Here is a 25497-nt window from a genome sequence, read left to right on the forward strand (position 1 = left end):
AATATATCAAATTTAAGATGGAAAATATCTAATTCGAAGACTTTCTTATTTTTTTAATATAAAGTAGTGTGTGAGTCAAGTGTGGATTTTTCGCATGTCAACAGGTTTACTACAGTATCTTTATAAATAACTTTCAATTTCAATTTTACTGACTTGTATATATAATATTTAGAAGAATCTTTCTCTAAAATGTCATGTGGTGTTTGGTTATAGGCGGCCATGTGGATTTTAGGCCTGAAAACAGCAAAAATGTCAACAATGTTCCAAAAAGTCCCGCAATTATATATTGACCCATAACATGGTTCAGATCAGGGTGAAATGCGACGGATTTCGGTTTCATTTCGGATGTTGTTGTCATTGAGGTAAAATTAGGTGTTCTGTAACTTCCATGTTTCTGCTAGCATTGAAAAATAAAGGGTGTAACTCACTTTATAGGAACAACTTGGCTTTTGTTCTTCAAACGGGGCCTTTTCCTGATATTGTATGACTCGTTTGTTATGAACAGGTGGTTCTCCTGGTTTCTCTCTGATGTGATGATGTTTGGTTTTCACTCGTCCTCTGATCCCATCTCGTCTCTGTCTCTCACACTTCTTTTTTCTCCCCTCGAATTCTCTTTCTCTCTCAGATCTTTCCCTCTAGCAACAATCTGGCAAAACAAAACCCACCCCGCCAACATCAAACAAGCTGTGGTGCTTTCTGCTTTTCAAACCCCTGCGTCCATTTGTTGTTGCCAGCACCTCAGCGCTCTCTGTGTTTCGGACCTCATCTGGTCTTTGGTTTTGAAGGAAACCCTGCAGCCCCCTCTTTCTCCTCACCTCTGCTCTCCACAGATCTCTGGAGAATCTTCTGGAATGCCTTGTTTGTCCTCGACAACCTATTGTGCGCTATTTAAAGATCCCTCCTCATTTAATTTTGCAGTGGTATTTTTGTACTTACTCGTGCCCTCCAGCCTCCATCTACTCAGTCGCCTTTAGCTACACTTTTACCAGCAGGATTTTGGACTCAGAGGTGTGCTTTTTCTTCTCTCATTCGCTCTTATCTTGTTAAAAAATGGAAACACCAGTGTAACTATTTGCAGCGTTTACTTTCTGTCTTTTTCTTGAAGTTTCAACCAAGTCGTGTTTATGGCAGGCAGGAAACAAAGATCAAAACAGTTTGTGTTTTTCTTCTTGATTGAATTACTCGTTCCACATAGTAATTAGCCGTGGTTTATTGATTGGCTGGTGCAGGTAACCTCATCTGGGCCGAAGTATCTTCGGCCAGTCGCAGCTAAACCCATGAAAATATACAAACCTCAGTACCACCCAAACTATGGTAACGACTGCACTAATTTTTGCTTGGAGATACCGGGTCTGGGCTCGTATTTAGTCAGGTGCCTGGATATTGGAAACATGTTGAACTGATAACGCCGTGGCAGTCAGTTTTTCACTCTCGCAATCACTGTGGTGTTTTTGTTTGCTTAATCGATGCACATGTAGTTCGTCATGCCGCTGCAATTGGCAGCCATCGTATCCAGTTGGCTAAGGTTTCGCACTCACACCCTCCTCAGCAAAAAAGCTCTGGATTTAAAGTCCATGTGCTGCATTCAGTGTGATGTCGGGTTTATGCTCTCTTGAACCTCAGGGTGTGTAACTGTAGCATCGAGCCAGAAAGATTAGTTTGTCCTTGTGTACGTGTTTGGTTATTGCATCTATTTATTATCCTTTTGTCTCTCAAGTTGTTGTTTCACATTACAAATCTGGATAATGGAAATGAGGTTTCATTAGGATATTTCCCCACCCTTGCTCAAGCCGCCAGCCAGCATTGTGCCCTCGTGACTAAAAGGAAGCCATGTGAAATCACTTTCAGCAAAAGGAGATGAGTGACGAGAAGAGGAAGAGGCAGAAAAGAATAAGAGGAAAGGTTGGAAAGAAGAAGGAAGGTGAGAGAGGGAAGGAAAAAGGAGAGGACAGAAGAAATGAGGGTGAAGGGAAAGCTGGGAGAGTACCTGAGGGTTTCCAAAGCCCACTAGTTACAGTAATGACTCTCCCAGACACCGTGTCCTAACGATGTGTTTATGGAATGCACATGTCCATATTGTGTCCTTGCTTCATTCTCCTAAACTTTTTTATTGCTTTTATTGACAATTGTGAGCATTTCTCTCTCTTTTATCCTTTTTCTTTCTTCTTTTTTCTTCCTGCTGAAGTATGACCTCATTTTTTTTGTGTCTCTGACTGATGTAATATCTTCTCTCCTAACTTCTCTTCTCTTGTTTTTTTCCGTATAAAGTTTGATCAAAGTAAGTTAAATGTGGATTGTTATTCACAGCTTATGTGCTCAAGTTTGTCTAGTCTAGTCTAACCTCTAGTGTTTCATTGTTGACTGTTGCAAACTGCTGCTAACTGTTTAACAGTGCATGGCTATCCTCTGCATGCAACTGCTTTTTTGTTGTAGTGGTTTATAACATGAACCAATGGCAGATTTTGCAGCATTTACGGCCAAAGTTAGATTGAAATGCTCATCCCTTGATTTGCCTTTAACCCTTTGATGGACAACATGGGTTAAAAGATACCCATGTTCAATGGAATATGGGTATCTTTTGACCCATGTTGCACATCAAAGGGTTAAAATGCTCCATAATATCTTAATAACAGTAATTTTCCTTTGAAAATTATCATAGATATTATACCTATTCTGCAATCATGTGTGTCACAAAGCACATAAACACACACCAAACAAGTCTTGTCAAAGATCAAGTGGCAATAATTTTTAAAAGAAAAGGAAGCGCCTCAGTGTTCATGCATCAGTGGTGTAAGGCAAGTACAGCCAGAGGCAAATGGTTTCAGCCCGCAAAGCATGAGGAAGGAAGTAGTGGAAGTTAGTGAATGTAGCACAGTCCAAGGTGGTGTACTACTGGAGAATGTAAACAGAGCAGTCTTATAGCGCTGCGTGACGACATATTCGTTCGCTCTGCTCACCAACTACTTCCATGTAACCAGTTCTGACGTAACGACAAAACGCGGTAGGTCGATGACGTTGTAAACCAAGGACCCCTTGTATTTTTAAAAATTGAGTTTTTATGTTTCACCAGGTTAACATTCTGTCCAAAGTGAGTAAAGTTATTGAAAGGGCTTTTATTTTTTTTACAATAAATAAAGTTTATAGATTTTCACTACATTTATAGTTCGAATAGTTAAATGTATATCGGCTTTAAAAGGATTTTCTAACAATAAAATATGAAATGTGCACGCCACAGAGCTGAAAATATTCAAAAACTCCTTCAGTACCTAAAGCGCATGCTCAGCAACTTATCATCAGCATATTTCTTGGTATTGAAATTGGCATTTCAGCACCTAGAACTACCGGCCACAGTCTCACCACCTCCTCCAGTTTAATTTGCAGTACCTCATCAGGAATAATACCCCAGCCTGGCAGCGGAGCTCTACTATGAAAGATAGACGTGATGGTGCTATCTGTCCCGCTCTCCAGCCTCTGAACCGCTCCCCGAGCCAAACCCATGGAGCCACAGCCTGTCATTTCCACCGCGAAACCCAATTATGCTCGCTTGAAGCCAAAACCAATGAGCGGAGGAGCTCTGCACGGCCAGAGATGGTTCAGAATGCTTGCGGAGAAGACGAGGGGGCGTTTGTGTGTGTTAGTGCATTAGCCGACTTGCGCACACAGCGGTTCGTCTGAAATCTCATTTCCCAGTACCCACCGTTCATCTGCACACATCCCTGTCACCGCCGCACGCCTCGGGTTGCCACATCTGACGGTGGGCTGCCAGGTCTGAAGTCCAACGAGGTCACGGTAATGCACACTGGCGCCCCATCTAGAGCCCTGCAGATCTCATTCACCCCTGCTGGACCTTATTGTATAGGGATTCCATGGATGTAGTAAAAGTCTGTGGTGTCTAATGTGTGTGGCAGACCCACCCACTCAACCAACTACTATAACACACCACATGCACGCTCGCTCTCCTGGATTTACTCTGCTGCATGGCCTGTGTTGCCTTATGATCCCTTGGCTGCCATTCAGTAGCATGATGGGATATGACAAGGGAGGGAGTTCACCGTACATGTGGCCCATATTACCCAGGCATGCTCTCTAGACTGAAGGAATGAGCTACTTAATTATGTGGCAATTGTGTGAGGAAATATTTTTAAATCAGGGATCCTCCCATGTGTTCTGATCACGGTTAGGACCACATTCCCCCAGCCCAGTTAGACGTAGCAGCGTATAAACTGAACTCCCTGTGTGACAATCATGTATGCGAGTGTGGACTTTCCGCATGTTTAATGTGAATGTCAGCCTCATTAGCTTTAGCTGTGTTTCCTTATGTTTTCCAGGTGATGAGAGAGGTGTGCGTTAATGGGAGCGTAGACTTGGACGGAGCTGGATCTGGATCGCCGGTGCACAAGCCTGAACTGGAAAAGGTAAACAAAACACACTCGTGCTGACAGATGATGCTGATGCGCTAATTTTGTTAGCAAATCTTCTACTTTTCCTTTAATTGTTGTTTATGAATGAGAATTAATTTTGGCTCAGGCAAATGATCTGGTTTTGCTATGCTCCAAAGCTAAATGCAAAGCAAATCTCCTGCAAATCTTAGGTCTGTTTTCTGCCAAGAACAATATATAAAACATTCAGGTAGCTGCAGAATTAATTAGCCTTGGCTAATTATTGTTCATTTCATGCATAACTTGATATAAAGTCTGACATTTTGTTTTAAAAGTTTGTCATCTCTTCTTGATGTGATCTCCCACTCACATAATTGAAGCGATCCTGCCTCCTACCCCAATAGAGTGTTATTACATGCCAGAAGTTCATAACTCTTATGTATTACTTATTCCAGGGAAAACTGCATTTATTGCTCCTTATGGTGGACTGTCAAATCATAACAATGAGCTCAAAGACACTAAAAAGCTGTTTAAGTGAGTGAGAAATCTCTGAGTCTTTTTATAATTTTTTTTACTGTGTCTCCGTTCACAATACTTTATTAATAGGAATGCCCGACATTGACTATTTTTGACGATAACCGATATGCTAATATTGTCCAACTCTCAATTTCCGATTCCGATATCAACCAATATGTGGGCTATTTAACTAATTTTAGGTAACATCACATATCTCCTGTCATGGAATTAACACACCATGCCTAATTTTATTGTGATGCCCAATGGGATGCATTCTCAAATGCAACAAGGCTTTCCAAATGTAAATAGTGTCTGTGCAAAATAAGAAAACTACTTCAACTAAAGTTATGAAAAAAATGGCATTTTTTTTCGGCGTCACTGTAACTATGACAACAAGTGAACACTACATCAGCTGCCTGCTGACGATCACATGATTGTGATCCTACTATAAATCCACCACTGAGGATTTATCGGGACCTAACCGTCGTAAATCATACAAGGAGCAATTGATTAAATTGTGGGGGTGTTTCTGAGTCCCATCAATTCCACTACATATTTAGGTGATGAGATTCGGTATCCGTACATAACGTTAAAGCATAAAACACGCCTGTGCTCAATGTAAGGTCATTTTAAATTAAAGATTTCATCCATTGGAAATGATACGACTGAGCAGCCTTGGCGGAGTACTGCGTTCTCTGAGTGTTTTTCTTGTTAACTGTTGTGAATCTGAGAGGCAATAGTTAAGACTTTTCATGTCTTTCTTACATACTAGTAATGGCTTATGTGGACCTAATAATTCTTACTTGATTGTATTATAGTTCAAAAAAACATTTACAAATATACCTCCATCCCATAAGGGCGTCTTTTCTTGGCATAATTGAACTTAATCACACTGGGGAGTAAAAGCTTTTGCCAAACAACGGTTAATTCCATGTGGCACAGGAGGGAAAGTTTAGGGAGTTGAAGGGAAAACAGTGCATTATTGGTTTTCATTTGGAAAGCTGGTAAAATCACTGGAGACGTACAGCACCCGTCGCATATATGTGTGTATATATGCGCCTGAATATATGCAAGTGTGTTTAGTTGTGGAAAATGAGCTACATCAGAGGATCTTTAATGACAAGCCTCTCCTAACTTGGCACAGCAAACACAAACCCAGCCTAATTATTCAACTTTAACATTTTGCAGATGTTTCTGAGGGTTTTTATAATGTACGATGTAATTAGACAGCTGTGTTGGTGTGTTAATGCCTTTTCTCGACTGGTCGCCTACTGGAAAGCACAGTTTTGTTTTACTTCGTACCTTCCTGTGCACCCATTCTTTCTCTGTATGGTCTTCCTGCCTTTAGAAGGCATCGAGTGACAGGCCGAGCTCAGACGGTGAAGCAACCCACGAAAATGGACACAGCGACTGCAAGGATCAAGGTGAGAGTCACGGCAACAGTAACCAAATAATCTGTATCGTTTGCATGGAGGTGAAAGTCTGCTGCGATTCATTGATATCCAATACATGAGGCTGTTTCAGCTATTTGGAAGGAGTTTCCTGGGACAGTCTCTCTCTCTGGTAGATAGGAAATGACAATATCTGGTTCAATAAGAATTATCAGAACAGGAAATGGATGATTCACATGGATAACAATAATCTCCATGAATGAAATGACATAATTGATCACATATCTGACCACACTGCCTCACTAACTTGACTAAGAACATGGATACTCAAGTACAGATTTCTATCAGTGTTTATTATCGGATGCATTCTGCCCAGTCTGAAATTAAGACAGGCTAGGCTGATTTGAGTCATCATCCAGAAGCTTACCACCCATGTTGTTAAAATTCAATCATACATACTTGAAATACAGCTCTAGATTGGTAGATTTAATGTTCTCACATTCTCCAGTCCACAAGCCCTTTTGGGGGCTGTTGAGGACCCCCTTTATATCTTTTTATATAGAGTAAAATCCCCTTCATTAAACACTGCATTCTGCATTCTCAAAGTCCCTTTAACTGTTCTCCTGAAGCACAGCAACAGTTAAGTTAAACAGAAGATAGGACAATATTAGTGTTTCTTGGAACCAACAAGAATGTTCTGAACTCGAATCAAACTCTAACTTCAAAATTATGGCTGCCTTTCTTGTTTATGCTCTCTTATAATTCACAAGAATTTCTCCAAGCTCTGGGAAGCTCATCCTTTATTAATAATACATGAAGCCTGAAGACAGAGCATTTGGATGTATTTAACACGTTTTTTCTAAGGAATGGTCTTTCCCTGCTCAACTGCACGCCAAAACAAAGAGTTACGGTTGAAATAGTCTCTGATTATTTACTGTGTGTTTGCTCAGCAGGCGAAATTCCTCAGGGAGAAGAATCTCATTTTACTTGTCAGTTCAGATATTTGAATTGTCAACTAAAATTTAACACTCTATTTTTTTTTCTCCATTCCAATTGTTTCATTTTTCCAGCATTAATTCTGAAACAAATTTCCCACCAGCAGTTAATTTCAAATCTTCAATCCAGTTTGGGGGTTTTTATGGAGTTAGCTCAGAGCTGTGATTCATGGACTTGGTTGTGTAAGTCGTGTTTGTGTGTCGTTTCTGTGCAACTAATTGGGGATGTAGGAATGGAATCAGCAGTGATCTGCCAGATGAGCCCAAGGCAATCATAAAAAATAGTTGTCTTCGGCGAGGTACCCTTTCTGTGTGTAGAAATCATTGTATCAGATTGGATGCATGCTTTGGACTGCAGGTCTTAAAAAGTAAATAAATATAAAGTTTAGAAAATGCATCTCAACAGTGTTCAACAGCCAATTGAACCACTTATGTCATGTGATGCAGCTCACCAAAAAAATGCTAATAAGTACTCCTAAGCTAATTTAATAAACAAATTAGCATTATCAGCTGAAATATACGTAATATACTCCACTGAGTTCTCCTGTTTTCCTCATGCTTTGCTCATTCTCTCATTCTCAGTCCTAATACCCTCTTTTTTAGCTTAATCAGCCACATTCTTTCCGTGGCTGGTAACAAAAAAGAGCTGATTTACTGGAATCAAATTTACCTGATCAGAGTTTTCCTGCGCCTCTTCTCTTGAAGGGAAAAATAATAATAATTTCTTTTTTTTTTTTTTTTTTAAAGGTTCAAATCGCTTTCACATCTGTGTGTCTGCTTTCCACCTCAGGCCTGCATTGTGTGTGACGTGTGTTTGTATACTTTTCGAGAAAAAAACCCCACGACTCAAATTGAGTGCAGACGGCTTCCTATTTAATTAAGGCCGTCGCCATGGCAGTTGTCACATCATATCGGGGAGGAAAACGCAATATGGAAAAAATGCTGAAACAGAGGCTCACGAGCGCCAAAGAGACTTGAATACAAAGAGTTTCTGTCGTTACCGTATCAGTTTAGACTCCTATTCATTGGTTTTCATCGGCTAGGTGCTGATTCCTGCAGGGCACAGACATCCTGTGTGCAAACCAACCAGCCCTGGTGATTATATAAAGTATATTTCTGGGTGCACATGTGTGCCTAGAATCAGCCCAGACGCTCAGGATGACATAAGCGAAAGGGAATGCTTTATATTTTCCTCCCCCAGTGCTTCTCCGCTGTGTCTTTAGCTTCAATTTCTGGCAGTTGAAAAAGGTTAAGAGTCCAATTTATTTTTCTTATCATACCGTAGACACAAACACTTCTTTCTCTTCTTCTTTCTTATATCGTCTCACTTGGACACTGAAATCCACCGCAGACGGTGGTATCTACGAAGCAAGTGAGCCAAGCAGAAGCTATTTTTCCTTGTACAGACGAAGCGATTCAGACTTAGCCTCTTAAGACCTGGCTTACTCGATGTTAGCCCTCCTCCCAGCAGAATGTGCACTGTCATTCCTCTCTTTCTTTGGAACGAAACTAGGCCAGCTCAAGTCGGCCCACTCAGGCGAATGCGGATGCTCAGACTTTAAAATGAGCCCGACTCACCAACAAAGAGCTTTTGAACCCACAAGGTTCTGATTAAACCCAGTGCCACTGATTCTGAACCCGTCGTTGTTTATAGTAGATTCTGAAGTTGCTCTCTCTTTCTCTTCTCTGATTTACTGTATTGCAAAAGCCCCCAGACATAACTGAATCAACATAATGACAGCTGACCATGCTAATTAAACTCCCCATCTTTGTTTCCCTCAGGAAAGGGAAAGAAGAACTCAAAGTCAGAGCAGAAGTCTGGGACCGTGGGGAAGGGAGCAGGCAAAAAGATCACTAAGATCATCGGGCTGGGGAAGAAGAAGCCATCCATGGATGAACAGACGTCGTCCGCTGAAGAAGACGTACCCACATGTGGTAAGCCGTGAAGCTATAAGGTGTCGGTATGCTTCAAAATAGCCACTTGGTTTCCTTGTATTCTTGAGGTATAACATATTACATAAAGCATAAACACTTGTAATGACCATTTTTCTTAGCAAATTTGAAGTCTTGCATTGTTTACATCCAGATTTAGTCGCTAACACTGCATTTGTTAGGCTGTTACTGGGTTTATTGGTGCATCGCTGCCACCCATAGATTAGTTTAATGGTGTGATACAGTGTGCACGCTTGTGCTTGATCATGCAATAAACTAATTTTACTGATACTAACCGACTCCTACAAAACTTGCCCCTTAACTTTCAGACCAAAACTTGCATAATTTCTGAACAGGCACCCACAAAAGGGAGCTCCTTGTCTGATTGTATCTCCTACTAATGGTTGATGTTTTTTTGTCTGACTTGTCGTTCGTCTCATATTTTTGTTGTTTTGTATTTTCTTTTTGCTGTGCTTGTGTTTTTTGTCTCATTTTTGTCATTTTGTGTTCGCTTTATTCGTTGTTTTGTGTGTCGTTTGTGTTGTTTTTTTTTTGTCTTGCTTGTGTTTGTCTACTTTTTGTTGTTTTGTTTCTTGCTTTTATAATTTTTTTGTCTTGTTTTGTCATTTATGTAATTCTTTGTCTTGTTTTAGTGCCTTTTTTGTCGCTTTGTAACTTTTTGTCAAATTTTTTGGCTCTTTTTTGTTGTTTTGCATCTCATTTTTGTCATATTTTTGTTGTTTTTTTGTATTTTTTGTGTCTGACTTGTTGTTTTGATCATAAAGTAAAATTCTATATGGTTCAGTTCCAGATACCTGTGACAATATATTTTGTGCCTTTTGTACACACTTTGTGATCTGGAAGTTGTAATGTGGAAATGATAAACTGAGGAATAATGTTCAAATTTAATATATTTTTCTTAAGAAATTTCAGGTTGCTCATGATGTTTTGTGAAAAGAGAGATAAATGTTCCTCTGTATCCCTATGGAGATATTCCATTAAGCTAGAATAGTCATTTACCACATTAACAATGTCTAGAATGGATTTCTGATTAATTTAATGTTGTCTTCATTGACAAAAACTGCTTTTCTTTCAAAAATAAGGACAATGGAACAGCAGTGTACCTCTGAAGGGGAGAAAAATAACAGACAGCCAGTAAAAATCACTTTAGAAACAGAACAGTTACATAATACATAAACTGTGTCACATTATACTTTGATTTAAAGAAATTCTGAAGGATTGTGCTGTCGACTGCTTTCCTTAAATAGTAAACTAACTGCAGTTGCTGTGGCTGACAGGCTACCTGAACGTGCTCTCCAACAACCGTTGGCGGGAGCGCTGGTGCCGCCTCAGAGACAACCAGCTGCTCCTCCACAAGGACCGGGACGACTTAAAGAGCCACATCGCCTCTCTGCCCCTCCGAGGCTGCGAGGTCAACCCCGGCCTCGACCACAAGCACCCCTTTGCCTTCCGCCTGCTTCGTAACGGCCAAGAAGTGGCCGTCCTGGAGGTGAGCTGTTGGCTTCGCTGTCTAGCATTAAATGCCTTAAACTACATTTAAATGCGAAAAAAAGCTGCTTGTCATGTTTTCTTCCATATTGTTGGTCTTCCTCTCATGTGGTAAAACATCTCCACCCACCAGTGACTTGTGTCTGTGCGTTTGATGTTGTTAGCGTGCATGATCTTCCTCAGTTTGCCATCTTGCTTGTTTTGATTCTGTTTCCTCACTTAGTCTGCACGCTATCCTCTGCTTCCATTTATCTTCCCTTAACACCATATCATTACTAGATGTTTGATGGTTGGTGATATAGAAGGAGCGGTTCCAACAACAGCTCGAACATGTTGTATTTATGTAAAATTTAATGTTAATGATGCAACAGAAAGAAAAATGGCTTTCAGCTCTAACCAGAATGGTATTTATTTTACTGAAAGATGCAAATAGCGGCTATAGTTGTCACCTCAACTTTCATTTTGCCACTATATTTTTAGTATAGGCAGTCAAAGACACACTTTAAACTCACATTCATGACATTCCTGTAACTTTGTCCATGCCTCCAGGCCTCCTCCTCTGAGGAGATGGGTCGTTGGTTGGGGGTTTTACTGGCAGAGACCAGCTCCACCACCGACCCAGCCACCTTGCACTACGACTACATCGATGTGGAGACCACGGCCAACGTCATCCAGCTGGCCAAGCAGTCCTTCTGGTGAGGAGGGGACACACAGTTGCTCTTTGATTTTTACCATTTTTCCTTCTTCTAATACTTGGAACAACTGCCATGTGGTTCATGTGGTTTTTAGAATTAGGGTTACTGCATTATGGTGACCTTTTTTTCCTCTAAAATTTCTTCCTTTAAGCATTTGATAGATTTGGTCATTTTTTTTGGCAGACTTCTGTGGAACATGGAACTAGTCTAGTGAATTAGTGTGTGTTTTTTGCAAAGAATAATTATTAAAATAAAAGCAAGAATTGTAGGATTTGAAAAGTTTGGAAGGTTAAAGGGAAAAAAATCGCAGGATTATTGTACACTAGATGAGTCAATCTATAATTGAGGGACTTTTGAAGTCCATGGGATACATATTGCATACATTTTTATTAAAAGTAAAAAAAGTAAAGTAAAGTAAAGTAAAAAAAAACTTAATGTTTTTATATTCATTATGATCATGTCTTTACAAATTCCATCATTATTTATTATGGAAACAATGACTTATTAATAAAAAATGACTGGATATCACTAAAATGTCAACTAAATAACCGTCTGAATTTAATACCAACCACCGTCTAATTAGCTAAACAATAATGAGTTTATTCAAAAAATGTTTTGATTGTGTTCTTTTTGTGAAGTTGAGATAATCATGACATATATTTCTTTTTTGGCAATATATCAAATTTCATATGGAAAATAAGAAATGGTATCACTTTCAACTAAGTTATCCATTACAAAACCACCTCTCAAGGAAGTGTGTTAATTCCAGATCCCATGGCCTGCTCATTTTGTTTCTTTTTTGGTCATTTTCAGTCTGTTTTGTGGGCATTGTGGGTCTTTCTGTTGTCGTTTTGCAATTTTTTATAGTTCTTTTGTGCGTCTTTGTCATTTTGTGTCTTTATATGGTAATTATCTGTCTCATTGAGTCATTTTGTGTTTTTCTGTGGTCATGTTGTGTCTTTTTGTGGTTGTTTTGTGTGTCTCTGTGCTTTTTGTTTATTTTTTTGGTCGTTTTCAGACCATTTTGTGGGCATGTCAGGTCTTTTTGTGGTAATTTTGTGCATTTTTGTGGTCATTTTGTGCCCCTTTGTGGCCGTTGTCAGTCTGTTTATGATAATTTTAGGTGTTTTGTGATCATTTTGTGTCTCTGTGGTCATTTTAATTTCAATTTTACTAAACTGTATTTATAATATTTAGAAGGATCTTTCTCTAAAAATGTCATGTGGTGTTTGGTTATAGGCGGTCATCCTGATTTCAGGCCTGAAAACAGCAAAAATGTCAACTATGATACAAAAAGTCCCACAACTATATATTGACCCTGATACAGTTCATGCATAATTTTTATAGTATATGCTCTAGAGATTAGTAAAGAGTTACAATATTACCTGTCTTTCCTCCTCTCTTCATCTATTTTTTTTATGCTAAACACTTTAACATTGCAAATGTTCCTTTTTTTTTAACTCTTTCTTTTTCAGTCCTTTTTAAATAGGATTTCACACTTCCTGTTGTCTTTTATTGTGATTAACAAATTATGTTTGCCAGATGGACAGAAGTTCTTTTTGTGTTTTGGATTAGCATTAAAATGGCTCATAGACTAAACCTTCTGATTGTGATTTTCCATAGCGTCATGTTCACTAAGACTGTCTACATTGCTTAAACCATGTTGTAGGTGCTCATGTAGTGTGTCTTTCCTTTCATTGTGAGGCTTGGTATTGCTGTTAATGATCTGTGTACAGTGTATTTTATTTATAATGTAGCTGTTTGCACTCTGTGACGTAAAAACCAGAGATAACTGAATACTTTATCAATGAATTTTGCTGTTTTCTCTTTAGTTTCACCAGTAAGCGTGCCGTCTCTCCTAACCCGTACCTGGACAACCCAGTCAACGGCTACGCCTGCCCCACTGGTATGGCGCTGCACTACGACGATGTCCCCATCAACGGAATGGTAAGGACACACGCGCTTTTACTGTGTTACAATTAACAATTACAGTTAATTGTTTCTCTCGTTGCTAACTTTCACTCGTATAGCATTAACTGTGCTACCTGTAGGATCTGTACCATCAGTATGATATTGCCAGGAAAATGTCACCAGTCTATATCAGTAGAATTATCAATCAGTGGTTTAGAAAACACTCTGTCATATCACACCATCATCATCAGTAGATGGAGCACCAGAAACAAAAGTAAACAAACACCATGGTCACATTGCTGTGCTCTATGCTACTTTCAAAGACCAAGAATGGAGTCTCAAAGAAGAGAAGTTAGAATAGACAGCGTCCCTTTTCTTTTATTTAGTGCTGCTGCTTCTGAGACTAAGACTCAATTAATCATTAACCGTTAACTCCGTTAGCCTGCAGGGCAAAAATTCAAGTTAAATCATACTTAAAGTGCAAATTCAGTGGGGACTCGTTCCTGCTGGTCGAAACTGTAAAAGATTTAGAATCATCTGCACCAAAAGAACACTTTTTTCTTTTTGTTCTGTACTGTTATGCTTAGATGGTTTGTATATTTTGTAAAATTTTACATATAGTACCTTGAACTCTCCACATTTAGTAAGCAGATCTACATGTTTAAAATATCATATATTGCAATAACATTTGCTGTGAAGATGTATGCTACTAACTTTATACTCCTATTTACTCTTTTCTGTTCTCACACCATCCTTTTCTCATATTACGTGTCTTCTTCTCCTTCTCTTTCTTCTCCTTTTCCATCTTCTTCTCCTTCTCTTTCTCCTTCTTCTCCTTCCCCTCCTCCTTCTCCTCCTCCTCTTCCTCCTCCTCCTCCTTCTCCTTCTTCTCCTGTTTGCTTGCATGCCTCCCTGCTCTAACCTAAGGAGCCGGTGCTGTACTCCAGTCCCAGCACTGGGGGGCGCCAGCTGAAAGACGAGGTGCAATATGAGAACGCTGACCTCTATGAGAACATGCCCTCACCCAAGCTGGCCACCCGCTACCCTCCCAAGCAATCTTCTGCTTCTAAGTCCTCTTCCTCCACTTCTACTGGTCACTACAAAACCCCTGTTTCTAAAGTCTCTTCTAAGTTCCTCACTGCTGATTCTAAAACTAAAGATGCTGCTCAGGTGACTAACACTCTGCTTCTTAACCGTCACGTTTTTCTCTTTTGCATGCTCACAGTGGTATAACTCACCAATATGTGATATAGAGACGATGTTTCCTGTGTTAGTGTCTAAATCATTAGTACAAATAGCTGATTATGCCAAGAAAAATCTGCTTTGATTCTGAAATAAATATTGGAGCAGGACTTTATGTAACATGTCAGTGGACAAAGGACTAGAAAATCACAATAAAGCATGAGATTGTAATCATATTTGTCGTATTTGACAGTACAAGATTTGGCAGTTTCTGTCCCTCACCTAAGATTCTTAGAGGCACTATGCCTAAGACTGCCCCGGTGTCTTGTGGGACATTCTTACACTTTTATGAAATAAATAAATGAAATAAAATGGTTGGTAAATCACACAGCAAAGGTTGCCATTAGTGTCGGTCGGAACACCATGTTGCAGGCAAAACAGAACATTGTCAGTCAGCTTCAAATATATGTAAACAAACATATATACAGGCAGCTGAAGTTAGGATTCATGATCACCAGCTAAATACACTACTGTTCCAAAGTTTGGGGCCACTTAGAAATGTCCTTATTTTTGAAAGAAAAGCAGTTTTTTTCAATAGAGATAACATTAAATGAATCAGAAATCCAGTCTACACATTGTTCATGTGGTAAATGACTATTCTAGCTGGAAACAGCTGATTTTTAATAGAATATCTCCATAGAGGTACAGAGGAACATTTCCAGCAACCATCACTCCTGTGTTCTAATGCTACATTGTGTTAGCTAATGGTGCTGAAAGGCTCATTGATGATTAGAAAACCCTTGTCCAGTTATGTTAGCACATGGATAAAAGTGGGAGTTTTACTGGAAAACATGAAATTGTCTGGGTGACCCCAAACTTTTGAACGGTAGTGTATGTAAATCTGCATTTAAATATTGTTTTGGCAATTATAGGGAAATTAGAACATGCAAAAAATGTTGACTTTATTACCTCATAACATGAGTATTTCTTCCATGTTTTCATACTTCTGCCTGTTTACCCATTCAGCAACTCAACTCAACTTAATTATTTAGCAGACACCGAGCAACACTGTTATACAGTTGTAGTAATATTACTTGAACGCAGTTGGTCCTTGTCTGATTAAGCTAACGCTTAAAGCTGCATTAATCAGTAGTTTGGGGCCACTTATGGGAACTGGAGCAAGCTGAAAAAAAAAAAAATCAAGTAAAGTTGTTACAACAAACATGGCAGAAGTGATTTTCCCATGTTGTTTGTGTCCACCAACTCCTTAAACAGTATCTCGCTCTTTCATAACTAAATTCTCTGCTCGGTTCACTAGCGAGTGTCTAATATTGTCTCTGTTCGGTGCTCAACAGGCAGCATGTAACTAATTTATCAGAGCTTGTTTATCTTGTTAAATGCCATTCCAGCTGGAGCTCGCAGGCTAAAAAGACAAAACAATTTCCTAAAGGACGCTAAAATACTGTCTAGAGCAGCAGTTAAATTCAGAGTCTGTGAGTTTGTCACAATGAACAACACCTGCAACATTACGCAGTCAATTGACCATTTCTTATTTTGAATAATGTCAATTATTGCAGCTATGATGTAAAACAGTCATGTCATTTGCATCAGTGATTCTCAGCAAAAGGTGTTTTAAATAAACATGGGTGTGACCCTGGAGCTGATGTGGTTGTAAAATCCTGAACTTCAATTGCAGCGTGACCCTTTAATAAAACGATGACTTCTCTGACTTCCATGTGCTGAGTGTAAGTCAGAGGTTCTTGGCTGAAGGAAAGAGAAAACTCTGTTTATTTTCCTGCTGCAGTATGCTTTGACTAACTAGATAAGGTTTTGATGTTGGCCACCCAGGAGCCCACCTCTCTTTCCCATTAGCCTGTGAATCGTGTTCCATCTCTGGTGTCGTTCTTAGTAATTCAATTATTACCATGACTGAGATCACTCCCATGTCCAAGTTTTCAGATCCGGTTAGTGATGCTTCAGTTCCTGATGCTGATTCAGTATCAATAAAATCTGATCTTAAATGCTTGAGTAAGTGCGGACTATGAGTACAGGATATGTTTAATCCATAACTGTATATCTTGACTGTGTGAGTTCAGACTCGTGTGGTTGTCCCACAGTGTATTTCCTTCCTCCCTCCCTTTTGCAACAAGCGTTGGCAGTGTGTGTAATTTATACTTTTACAGCCCTGCTCTTAAGTACCACCCTGCCTCCAGCACCATATAAGTCACCACATGGTGTTGTATGGAGCTCCGCCTGCTCCCCGCCGCCCCTTTGATGTGTGTGCTGTGTGTGCCGTGGCCAAGGGGTGTTAACATCGCCTCCAAGACCACAAAGTGCCGCTGCGCTATAGGAAGTAGATTTTCATCCAACGAGGTGTACAACAGACTGCAGGCAGCAGTGGCGGTGATTTCAGAGTGGAGTTTGGAGCACCATATGAAGTCGTTGTAGCGTCCTGTAGCCTGGATAAGTCGGGTTCCAAGAACGTTGAAGATCTTTCTCGACAGAAAGATAAAACCTAAAAATGCAAACCTCATTACAGTCAGACCAAGTTAAGAGCTCACTAAAACAGCCTATGAAGTACTTGAGATGTTTCATGAAACATTTTATTTTCTGAAGATTTACGTTTTTAGCAATGTGAAACAGATCAGGCTAAGTATAAAACATAATTTTTGTGGACAAGGCGTCATGGTATGTAAGATTATGAGTTCATCCCTTGTAGAATTTTTAGTAGTTTAGTAGTTCTGTTAAAGGGCACTCGTTGAAATACTTTGAAATTCAAAATTTCAACCCCAGAGTGTTATTGGAGGACATAAGACTTTTTTTTACTTTTGTGATATTTTTCAAAATTTTTGATCTTCATGTTGAAATTCAAGGTCAGTGAAGTTACCATATATGGTTCCTTGCTCATCAGTGGTTAAAAAAAAAAAAAAAAAACATTCTAAGAAATACATATATCATCACTTAGCACAACTACTCAACCATACAATGCGTGAGTTTCGTCAACTAACCGTGGTTAGTTTTGACGTTTCCGTGAAATAAGCAGTTCTTAATTACTCATTAGAAATGTGCCTTTATGTTGTTAATGTTGAGTGATTTCACATATGGAAATTGGTCCAGTTTTTTGAACAAGTTGATACATGTATATTGTTTTATGTGCAGTAATAACATAACTGGGGTATTTGAATAGTTACTTGAAAAGCCTCTTTTGTCTTCTTCAATCAGCTAAAGGGAAAGAAGGGAGCAACAACCAATGGGGTGGCATCAAAACAGAAGGCAGATCCGAAGAATCAGTCCAAGAAGAATGGATTCAGTGGGACAAATGGGACGGCGTCTCTCAAACGCAACAGCTCCAGTAAGTGTTGATGCAACAGGAACTTTCCATGCTTACACTGGTACAAGTCAAACAGAATGTCATAGTTTGTTTAGTTGTGTCGGATTCTAATAAAGCAAAGTTGAAGTATCATTAACATGGTAACTTCTGACAGTTGTCCGTCTTTCTTAGTCAGGTTTTGTGCAGCAGACAGCATGTCTGGCCTCCCAGTCCCAGCCTCACCACTGCTGATTGCTTTCTAGCAAAACTCTGCTCCACAGCAATTTGGAAAATGCAGGATGTCCAGATTACATTTGGTTTGGGGGGGGGGGGGGGGGGGTAAATAACTCAAAAACCTAAAACCTATCCCACCCTCGAGACGATCCATGTGACGCACACGGTCCATACTCGACTCTGCTGCCAACACTGTGTAATGCTCAAACCGATAGTAGAAGCGGGGCCCAGATCACTGGAAGACGGACAATTGTGGTCATGTTAATCCTCCTGGTTCAGAAAAGTAGTTTTTTTGCCTAATGTGTGAACGAGGACGGTTGTAACCGCCTGTGTAGTTTGTCATTCCTCCAAACGTCGGAATGGAAACACCAAATGCGTGTCATGTTGGGTTTAGAGTGTGCCACACAGTTCTCACATTTCCACCGTCAAGTATTCAATTTGAAAATGTCAGCGGTGGTTCGATTGAGTGATTTTTCATAAGCGACGTTTGCATGTGCGTACATGTTGGATGGTTACCCACATTGTATTTTCCAGTAAGGGAAGGCACAGTCCTGGTAATTAATGGCTGCTTAAAGCTGTGGCTCAGAGTTCAGTGGGTTTCTGGGTAATTCATGTCTCACAGTGCCCTGATAATAACCACACTGTTCTATTTTCTTACTTTTTTGTTGTTGTTGATCTGGAGCCTTATTGTCGACGCACCAACACAAATTAGGCCTTGTTCTTGTGTCCATTATTAGCAAATACATTTTGTATTTGAATTCCTGATGGGATAAATGTAGGTTTCAAATGAAGATGTGTACCAAATACAGAGCAGAGTGGGCCATGATTTCAACATGCTGGCAGTAGAAATGGAAACTGGAGCGTGACGTCAGCCGTCTCGGATCCAGCTTTTTCACACCCGCTCATTTTTAAGCAGATGCAGAGCAGTGCAAGTACGGGAAGAACCGCGTGGAGGCTGATGCCAAGCGACTGCAGGCCAAGGAGGAAGAGCTGATGAAGAAGAAGCAGGAGATCAGGAACCATCTGACCCAGCTCAAGAAGGAGAGGAGAGACCTGCGCACGGCTGTGGAGGCTGCTGCTGGTAAGACAGAGGGAAATAAATGCTGCACATTTCACTCTCAACATCTTGCCAGGTGTGTAAAGATAGTTCTTCACCCATTAGGCAAACGTTCGCAAGCCTCTCTGTCGGAGCGACTGAAGAAGGTGGAGGATGATTGCAGGCAAAAGGAGGAGGAGAGGGTGAACCTGGAGCTGGAGCTAACAGAGGTGAAGGAGAGCCTGAAGAAAGCACTGAGCGGAGGCGTCACCTTGGGCCTCACCATCGAACCGAAAGCTGGCTCCTCCGGCCTCCAGGTCAGAACACCTGCTGTCTGATGATTGTTTTGTGATGCCTTACTTCATCCAACCAACTCGGTTTTATTTATTCATTCATTTTCCACTCTGTGTGTCTGTAGTCGCCAGCAGTGTTGCGGCGGACGCAGGAGTCTTCTCCCTTCTCCAGCTGCGACACCAGCGACACCGAGTCGTGCTCTCTGCCGGTCAATAGCGCTTCACTGCTCCGCCGGCAGCAGGGCAGCCAGAAGGCCTCAACGGTCCGGGGACACGTCCTCAGGAAGGCTAAGGTCAGAGCTCACGCTGTAACCCAGAGGTGGTGCTAGTCTTAACCGCAGAAGCTGTAGCTGTATACAGTCTGTGGACGCTCCTATCACTCCTCTGCTTTTTAGCAGTTTGTGTTTGGTCCTTTAAATATCCAAAAGCTTATAGTTGACTCCATAAAATACGGGTTCAACCTTCGGATGAACAGGGATGCCGACTGTGAGGGCTGTTGTGCAAATATTCTACTATTGCATCGTGGTCAGAGATGCTGTTAAGTACAAAAGGTCAAAGTTTCTCTAAAACAGTGAGCCCCAACCACCAGGCTGTAGGTCATTTGGTACCAAGACACAAAGAAGCAATAAAACCAATTTATTTTTTTGTTTCGTTTTCGTTAAGATCGTCTTCCTGCCACTTCCAAAATTAATAAAAAACAAACGTCTCTGGAGAGCTTCTTTGAAAAGAGGGAGGGACTTCCAACTTCCAGATCGCAGAGTATCTACAAAGGAACACAACATTTAGTCACAGGTATCTGGAAGTGAACAATGTAGTGTTTTACTTTATGATCAAAATGACAAGAATCGGAAAAAAAACAAGGCAAAATATTACAAAAAACGAGACACAAAGTGACAAAAAAATGGACAAACGACACAAGCGAGAAAAAAAAGGACACAAAACTACAAAAACGAGACAAAACAACGAATAAAGAAAAACACAAAATGACAAAAATAAGACAAAAAACACAAGCAAGACAAAAAGGAAACAAAATGACCTTAAAACGACAAACGTCAGACAAAAAACAACAAAAATAGGACAAAATATTACAAAGGCAAGACACAGAGACAAAACGACAAAACGAGACAAAAAACGACGTATTAAGCAAAACACAAAATGACAAAAATAAGGCAAAAAACACAAGCGAGACAAAAAGGAAACATAAGACAAATGACAAAAGTCAGACAAAAAACAACAAAAATATGACAAAAACGAGGTACAAAAGAACAACAAGCAATATATTATTTTACTTTATATCCAAAACAACTTGTCATGGTCTGGAAATTATTTTACATTTATAGTTTGACAAATTTACAATCTGCAGTTAATGTCTTCTCTGGAATTTTTGCACTTTGCAAAGTCATCCAACGGGCCAGATTGGGCCCTCTGTTGGGCCGGTTTTGGCCCGCGGTCCCCATGTTTGACACCCCTGCTGTAAACCAACACATTACAAGTGGATGTGACGTTGCTGCCCACATACTGGAAATATAAATACATCACCATGACATGTATTTATATTTCTACTACAGTGTGTGTGGTATCTGTAGAACCGAAAACTGCGTCGAGTTAAGTTGGAAAAGCTAGTTTATGGACGAGCAAACCAGAAGCAGGGAGAGATTCAGACCAGATTAGAGGTGAGGCAGCTGTTTTTGTTGTGCAATTTTTCAACATTATTAAGTAAAGATAGGTTAGTGTTGGCTAGATTGAGGATTAGAAACTGGTCCGGGTGACAGCAGGTCTGCCGACACAAATACAGATGCAAAACGTCTTGGATAATGCAAACCAAGTAAATCCTTGTGTTTGTTTTGCAGGAATGGGAGCAGAAGAACGGCACATAAACTGCTCAAGGCCTCGTAGCAGTCTTCCTTTCATTCCTTTTTTCTGTTGGAGAAATTGTGTATATATTTATTTAAAACTGTTCATACAGTCAGAGAGCATGCTGAGGAGGACACAAGCGTAGCATTCATACAACAAAACGAGTGGCTGGTTTTTGTATACTCCAAATACCACAACATACATAGCAACCTCTTTTAAACTTTTATACTATTGGGCATGCTTAGTGTACTAAGTTGTGCAACTTGTGTTGTCCGCTGTAATTTCTTTACAAACAACTACCGGTCTGTTTTTTTTCTCCCAAAGTCTGTTGCAGCAGTTTGAGTTAAAAAAAAAAAAAAAAGGTCAAAACCAAGTATTTATTTGTAAATGTTTAAAGGAAATACTAGCTTCCCTTTGTTTATTTATGTTGATATATTTAAAGTATTTTTGTAGAATTTGTGGCTCTCCATACAATCCTGTTTCCTACAACATTACCGATGGTCATTTGTAGAAGTAAAATCTATCACGGTCAGAATAGTCGTAACACATACCAGCTGGGCAACAGTGCAGCTCCTCTTACGGATATTTAAAGAAGCAACAATTATTCTTCCTTTGTGAGTATTAGATGTGTTGGAAAGTGAGTGCAGACGGTCCGTTATTGTTTGGACAATTTAAGGGTATTTTCACATAAAGGTGATAAACAGAATCAAAGTCTGGCTATAAATCCATTATAAAGAACTCTTGATAGAAATGATGAATTTGAGCCATAGAGAAATTTTAATTATGTAGCAACATTTATGAAAAATGTGACAGAAAATGGCAAGAAACATGAAGAAAGACTTAGAAAAACAACAAATAAAACCTTGACATATGGGTCATTCCAGAATTGGAGGACATTTTACGTCCCACCCATCAAATTTCAAATAATCCATGTTCAAAATTCAAGGGGTCCTTGGTTTATGACGTATGGCCTTGTGTCAGAACTGGTTACGTGAAAGTAGTTGGCAAGCGGAGCGGACAAATATGTCATGACACGGCGTCCTAAGACGGCTTTGTTTATATTCTCCGGTTGTACGCCACCTTGGATTGCGCTACATTCACTAACTTTTTGTCCTTCATTATGGCTCCCAAGCACAAGTCAGACTCTTCTGAAATGCTCAAATTGTAAAAATAGTGCAACATATTCAGTTATCTTCTTGTAAAATGGTTCATACATGCATAAAAGTCATTGGTATTCATGACTTTTCCGAAGAACTGATCGATGTAGTGATGCACGTAACGGCTTTGTTTACATTTTTGCCAGAGTTCCGACTTACGGCAAAAATCGACTTACGACGATCCGTAGGAACAGAACTCCGGCATAAGACTTCTCCTGAGACCAAATCTAGAAAAACTAGGAGTTTGGAATTATTGAATGTTAGAAAATAATTTTTTTTAAGAGACCAAATAAGTCTGGAGTTCCCTCTGTAATGCAGTTTTTCTCTTGTCCCATGCCCAGATGGCCAAATTAAATATAACAGTTAAAAAGAGATTTAAACCTCCTTTTTCTGGTATAATTTTTTTTCATTGATGTCTCTGGTAATTGTGGAAACATTCTTTTTAATCAACATATTATTTTAAATAATAATTATTATGCATGGAACCAATTAGCATAACCTTCTTAGCTGGTAGAAGAAGAAAATAGTGAATCACATGATACGCTAGAATTAACATCATCAAATATTTTTCCTGAAGAATGGGCAGAGCAAAGCTATGTCCTCTCTTCTGTTTTTCATATTTCCATAACGTTGTCAGCCTTGATTGAATGTCTCACTCTACCTCATATTATCAGGATCAGACTAATTCTTTGGACTGTTTTCCATCAGTCAGTTTGTCCTCTTGGTCAGCAGTAACAGCAGCTAAATATCTAGCTTCTACTGCTGAGAAAAAGATCACATTAGCATGGATTAGCAACCCTGTTACTGTGATTAGAGTAGAGTTAGCAAACAACACACGGAGTAAAAATTGTATCATTGATGTGTAAGCTGAGCTAATCAAGTCTTTGATAGTTTATTACTTGCTGTTGATGAATATGGAGTAGAAAATTGTAAAAGAAAAGGTTTATTTTTCAAAAATATTGAATCCCAAATGTCCTCCATTTCTGGAACGACCCATATGTGTTCATTTACTACTACTATGGCTTCCATGCTGTCTGGATGGATTCAAATCTGGTTTCTGAGTGGTTACAGCGAAACAAAACAAGCAGAAACTAGCTAGTGTGAACACGTTGTCTGATTAGTGATAACCAGTTGCCACAGATTTGGGAGTAGGTAACCGCAAAAAACGCGTGAAAGCAAAGTATTTTAAGCTAGTAAATGATACCCACCTGCACTCAAGTAAAACCCATCATTCTCATTTTTAGCTGCCAATATGCAAAGTTTCACAGTGCAGATTTAACTACATCTTCCTAATGGAGTAATTGTGCTTCTTTATTTAGACTTGTAGTGTGTTGATGGATGGCTGTCATTAGGCTGCAGTGGGCCTCCAGCAGGGTGTATGTTACCGCTTGGAAAGTGGGGCAGGTCAGGCTCGGGCGTGGCCGCCCTTAGATTTGGCGCTCCGAGTCGGGAAAACTCAGAAACCCCAGCCGACGTGGCTGATGTTAGTCTCTCATCCAAGAGCCTCAGTCCAGCTCCTCTAATCACACCACTGGTCTACTGTAGCCCTGTGATCTGTCGGAGTGTGTGTCTGTGTGTGTGTGTTAGTGTGCATGTGTGTGCGTGTGTGTGTGCTCAAATGTCTCCAAGGCACATTCCAAACCCTTCAACAATACACTGACTGAAATAGAGGCACTTGCTGTAAACTCAAATTGCTGTGGGTTCTGCTAAATCAAAGACTGTGACTTCGACTTTCAAATTGCTACATTCGCACTCACTCATCAATATCACATGTTTATGGTGCTTTTTTGATAATGGCTTTACGTTCCACTGCCTAAGCTTTGCTGCCATGTAGATACAGTTAAGTCTAGAAGGTGCTGTATTGGGATCGTTGACAAAATGTTAAAATACACACAGTTTGAACGTCAGTGATCCGCGGTCATGTAAATATTTTCTATTTCCTGCCTGCTTTCAGATTAATATCCCACTAGTCTGCGAGCTACAGCATGTTGGCATGAAGCCTGGGCCGCAGGGGAGTTTTATCTACAAGTATTTAGTTCTACCAGAGCGGGATGTCAGTAAATGTGAACCTGCTGTACATAGCTTGGCATTGTGGGAAGAGGTTGGGCGGGAGGAGGGTTGGTTTGAGGGGTCGACAGCTCCATGCATCAGTGTTTGTTTTTGCACCTTATACGTTTTCTACTCTGTTGTATATCTCAGACAGTCTCCACCTCAGAGACAAACATGCTTGTACATAAATGAATAAACTTCCTGACAAACAGCTCTCTGCAGACTCTGTGTGTTATTAATGTGATTGTCAGCATTATTGAGAGAAACCGGCATTTAAGGCACATGTGTTGTTCAGACATTTCACCTCTGATGAGCACATGATTTATTACCGGCTGTAACAGAATGAATTGCTCTGAATGAGTTGCTTCCCCAAACGAAGGAGTTCAAGTATCTCGGGATCTTGTTCATGAGTGATGGGAAAATGAAGCGAGAGATGGACAGGTGGATTGGTGCAGCATCAGCAGTAATGCTGGCGTTGTACCGAACCATGGTGGTGAAGAGGGAACTGAGCCGTAAGGCAAAGCTCTCAGTTTACCATCCATCTACGCTCCAACCCTCACCTGTAGTCATGAGCTCTGGGTAGTGACCAAAAGAACAACATCGCGGATACAAGCAGCCGAAATGAGCTTCCTCCGTAAGGTGGCTGGGCTCATCCTTAGAAAAAGGGTGAGAACTTCAGACATCTGGAGGGAACTCCGAGTAGAACCGCTGCTCCTTCGTGTCGAAAGGAGCCAGTGGTTTGGCCATCTACTTTTTTTTTCTTTCTTATTATGTTTCAATCTCCAATATGGCTGCCTTTTAAGAAGAGAGTGTGACATTTAATGTAGGCTGGCAGCTTTAGTCATTGTGAACTCTTCTTAGCTGCGAGTCTGTGTGTTAGAGTGATTTTATTAGTAACATTTACAGTAGTGACAACTTTGCATTTTAACAATACTATAATTGTGTCTCCACCCTTACCAGTCTATACTTTTTATTCTCTGATGTGTCTTAGAACAAACGTTCTTTAATCTTTTCATCCTGATTTGATCTACCAGCTCATGTAACTAGCTGCTAC

At 40.1% G+C, this 25497-nt stretch overlaps 1 protein-coding gene across 5 annotated transcripts in view; it reads left to right on the forward strand.

Moving 5' to 3' along the window:
• afap1 (actin filament associated protein 1) overlaps positions 1 to 24654 on the forward strand; it is a 106036-nt gene extending 81382 nt beyond the window's left edge. For 2 of the 5 annotated variants that reach the window (XM_055007765.1, XM_055007762.1), the window contains exons 7-18: positions 4329 to 4415; positions 6244 to 6319; positions 9064 to 9216; positions 10512 to 10723; positions 11272 to 11417; positions 13250 to 13364; positions 14256 to 14498; positions 17733 to 17862; positions 18968 to 19135; positions 19217 to 19407; positions 19509 to 19676; positions 21234 to 24654. In XM_055007765.1, the coding sequence (XP_054863740.1) occupies positions 4329 to 4415; positions 6244 to 6319; positions 9064 to 9216; positions 10512 to 10723; positions 11272 to 11417; positions 13250 to 13364; positions 14256 to 14498; positions 17733 to 17862; positions 18968 to 19135; positions 19217 to 19407; positions 19509 to 19676; positions 21234 to 21260 (1716 nt within the window). In that variant the 3' untranslated portion in view covers positions 21261 to 24654. The remainder of the gene's footprint in view (positions 1 to 4328; positions 4416 to 6243; positions 6320 to 9063; positions 9217 to 10511; positions 10724 to 11271; positions 11418 to 13249; positions 13365 to 14255; positions 14499 to 17732; positions 17863 to 18967; positions 19136 to 19216; positions 19408 to 19508; positions 19677 to 21233) is intronic. The other 3 variants (XM_055007764.1, XM_055007766.1, XM_055007767.1) reach the window with 3 other exon arrangements.
• The last annotated feature ends 843 nt before the right edge of the window (positions 24655 to 25497 follow it).

Source organism: Amphiprion ocellaris, chromosome 23 (genome assembly GCF_022539595.1).
Source record: "Amphiprion ocellaris isolate individual 3 ecotype Okinawa chromosome 23, ASM2253959v1, whole genome shotgun sequence".
NCBI lineage: Eukaryota > Metazoa > Chordata > Actinopteri > Pomacentridae > Amphiprion > Amphiprion ocellaris.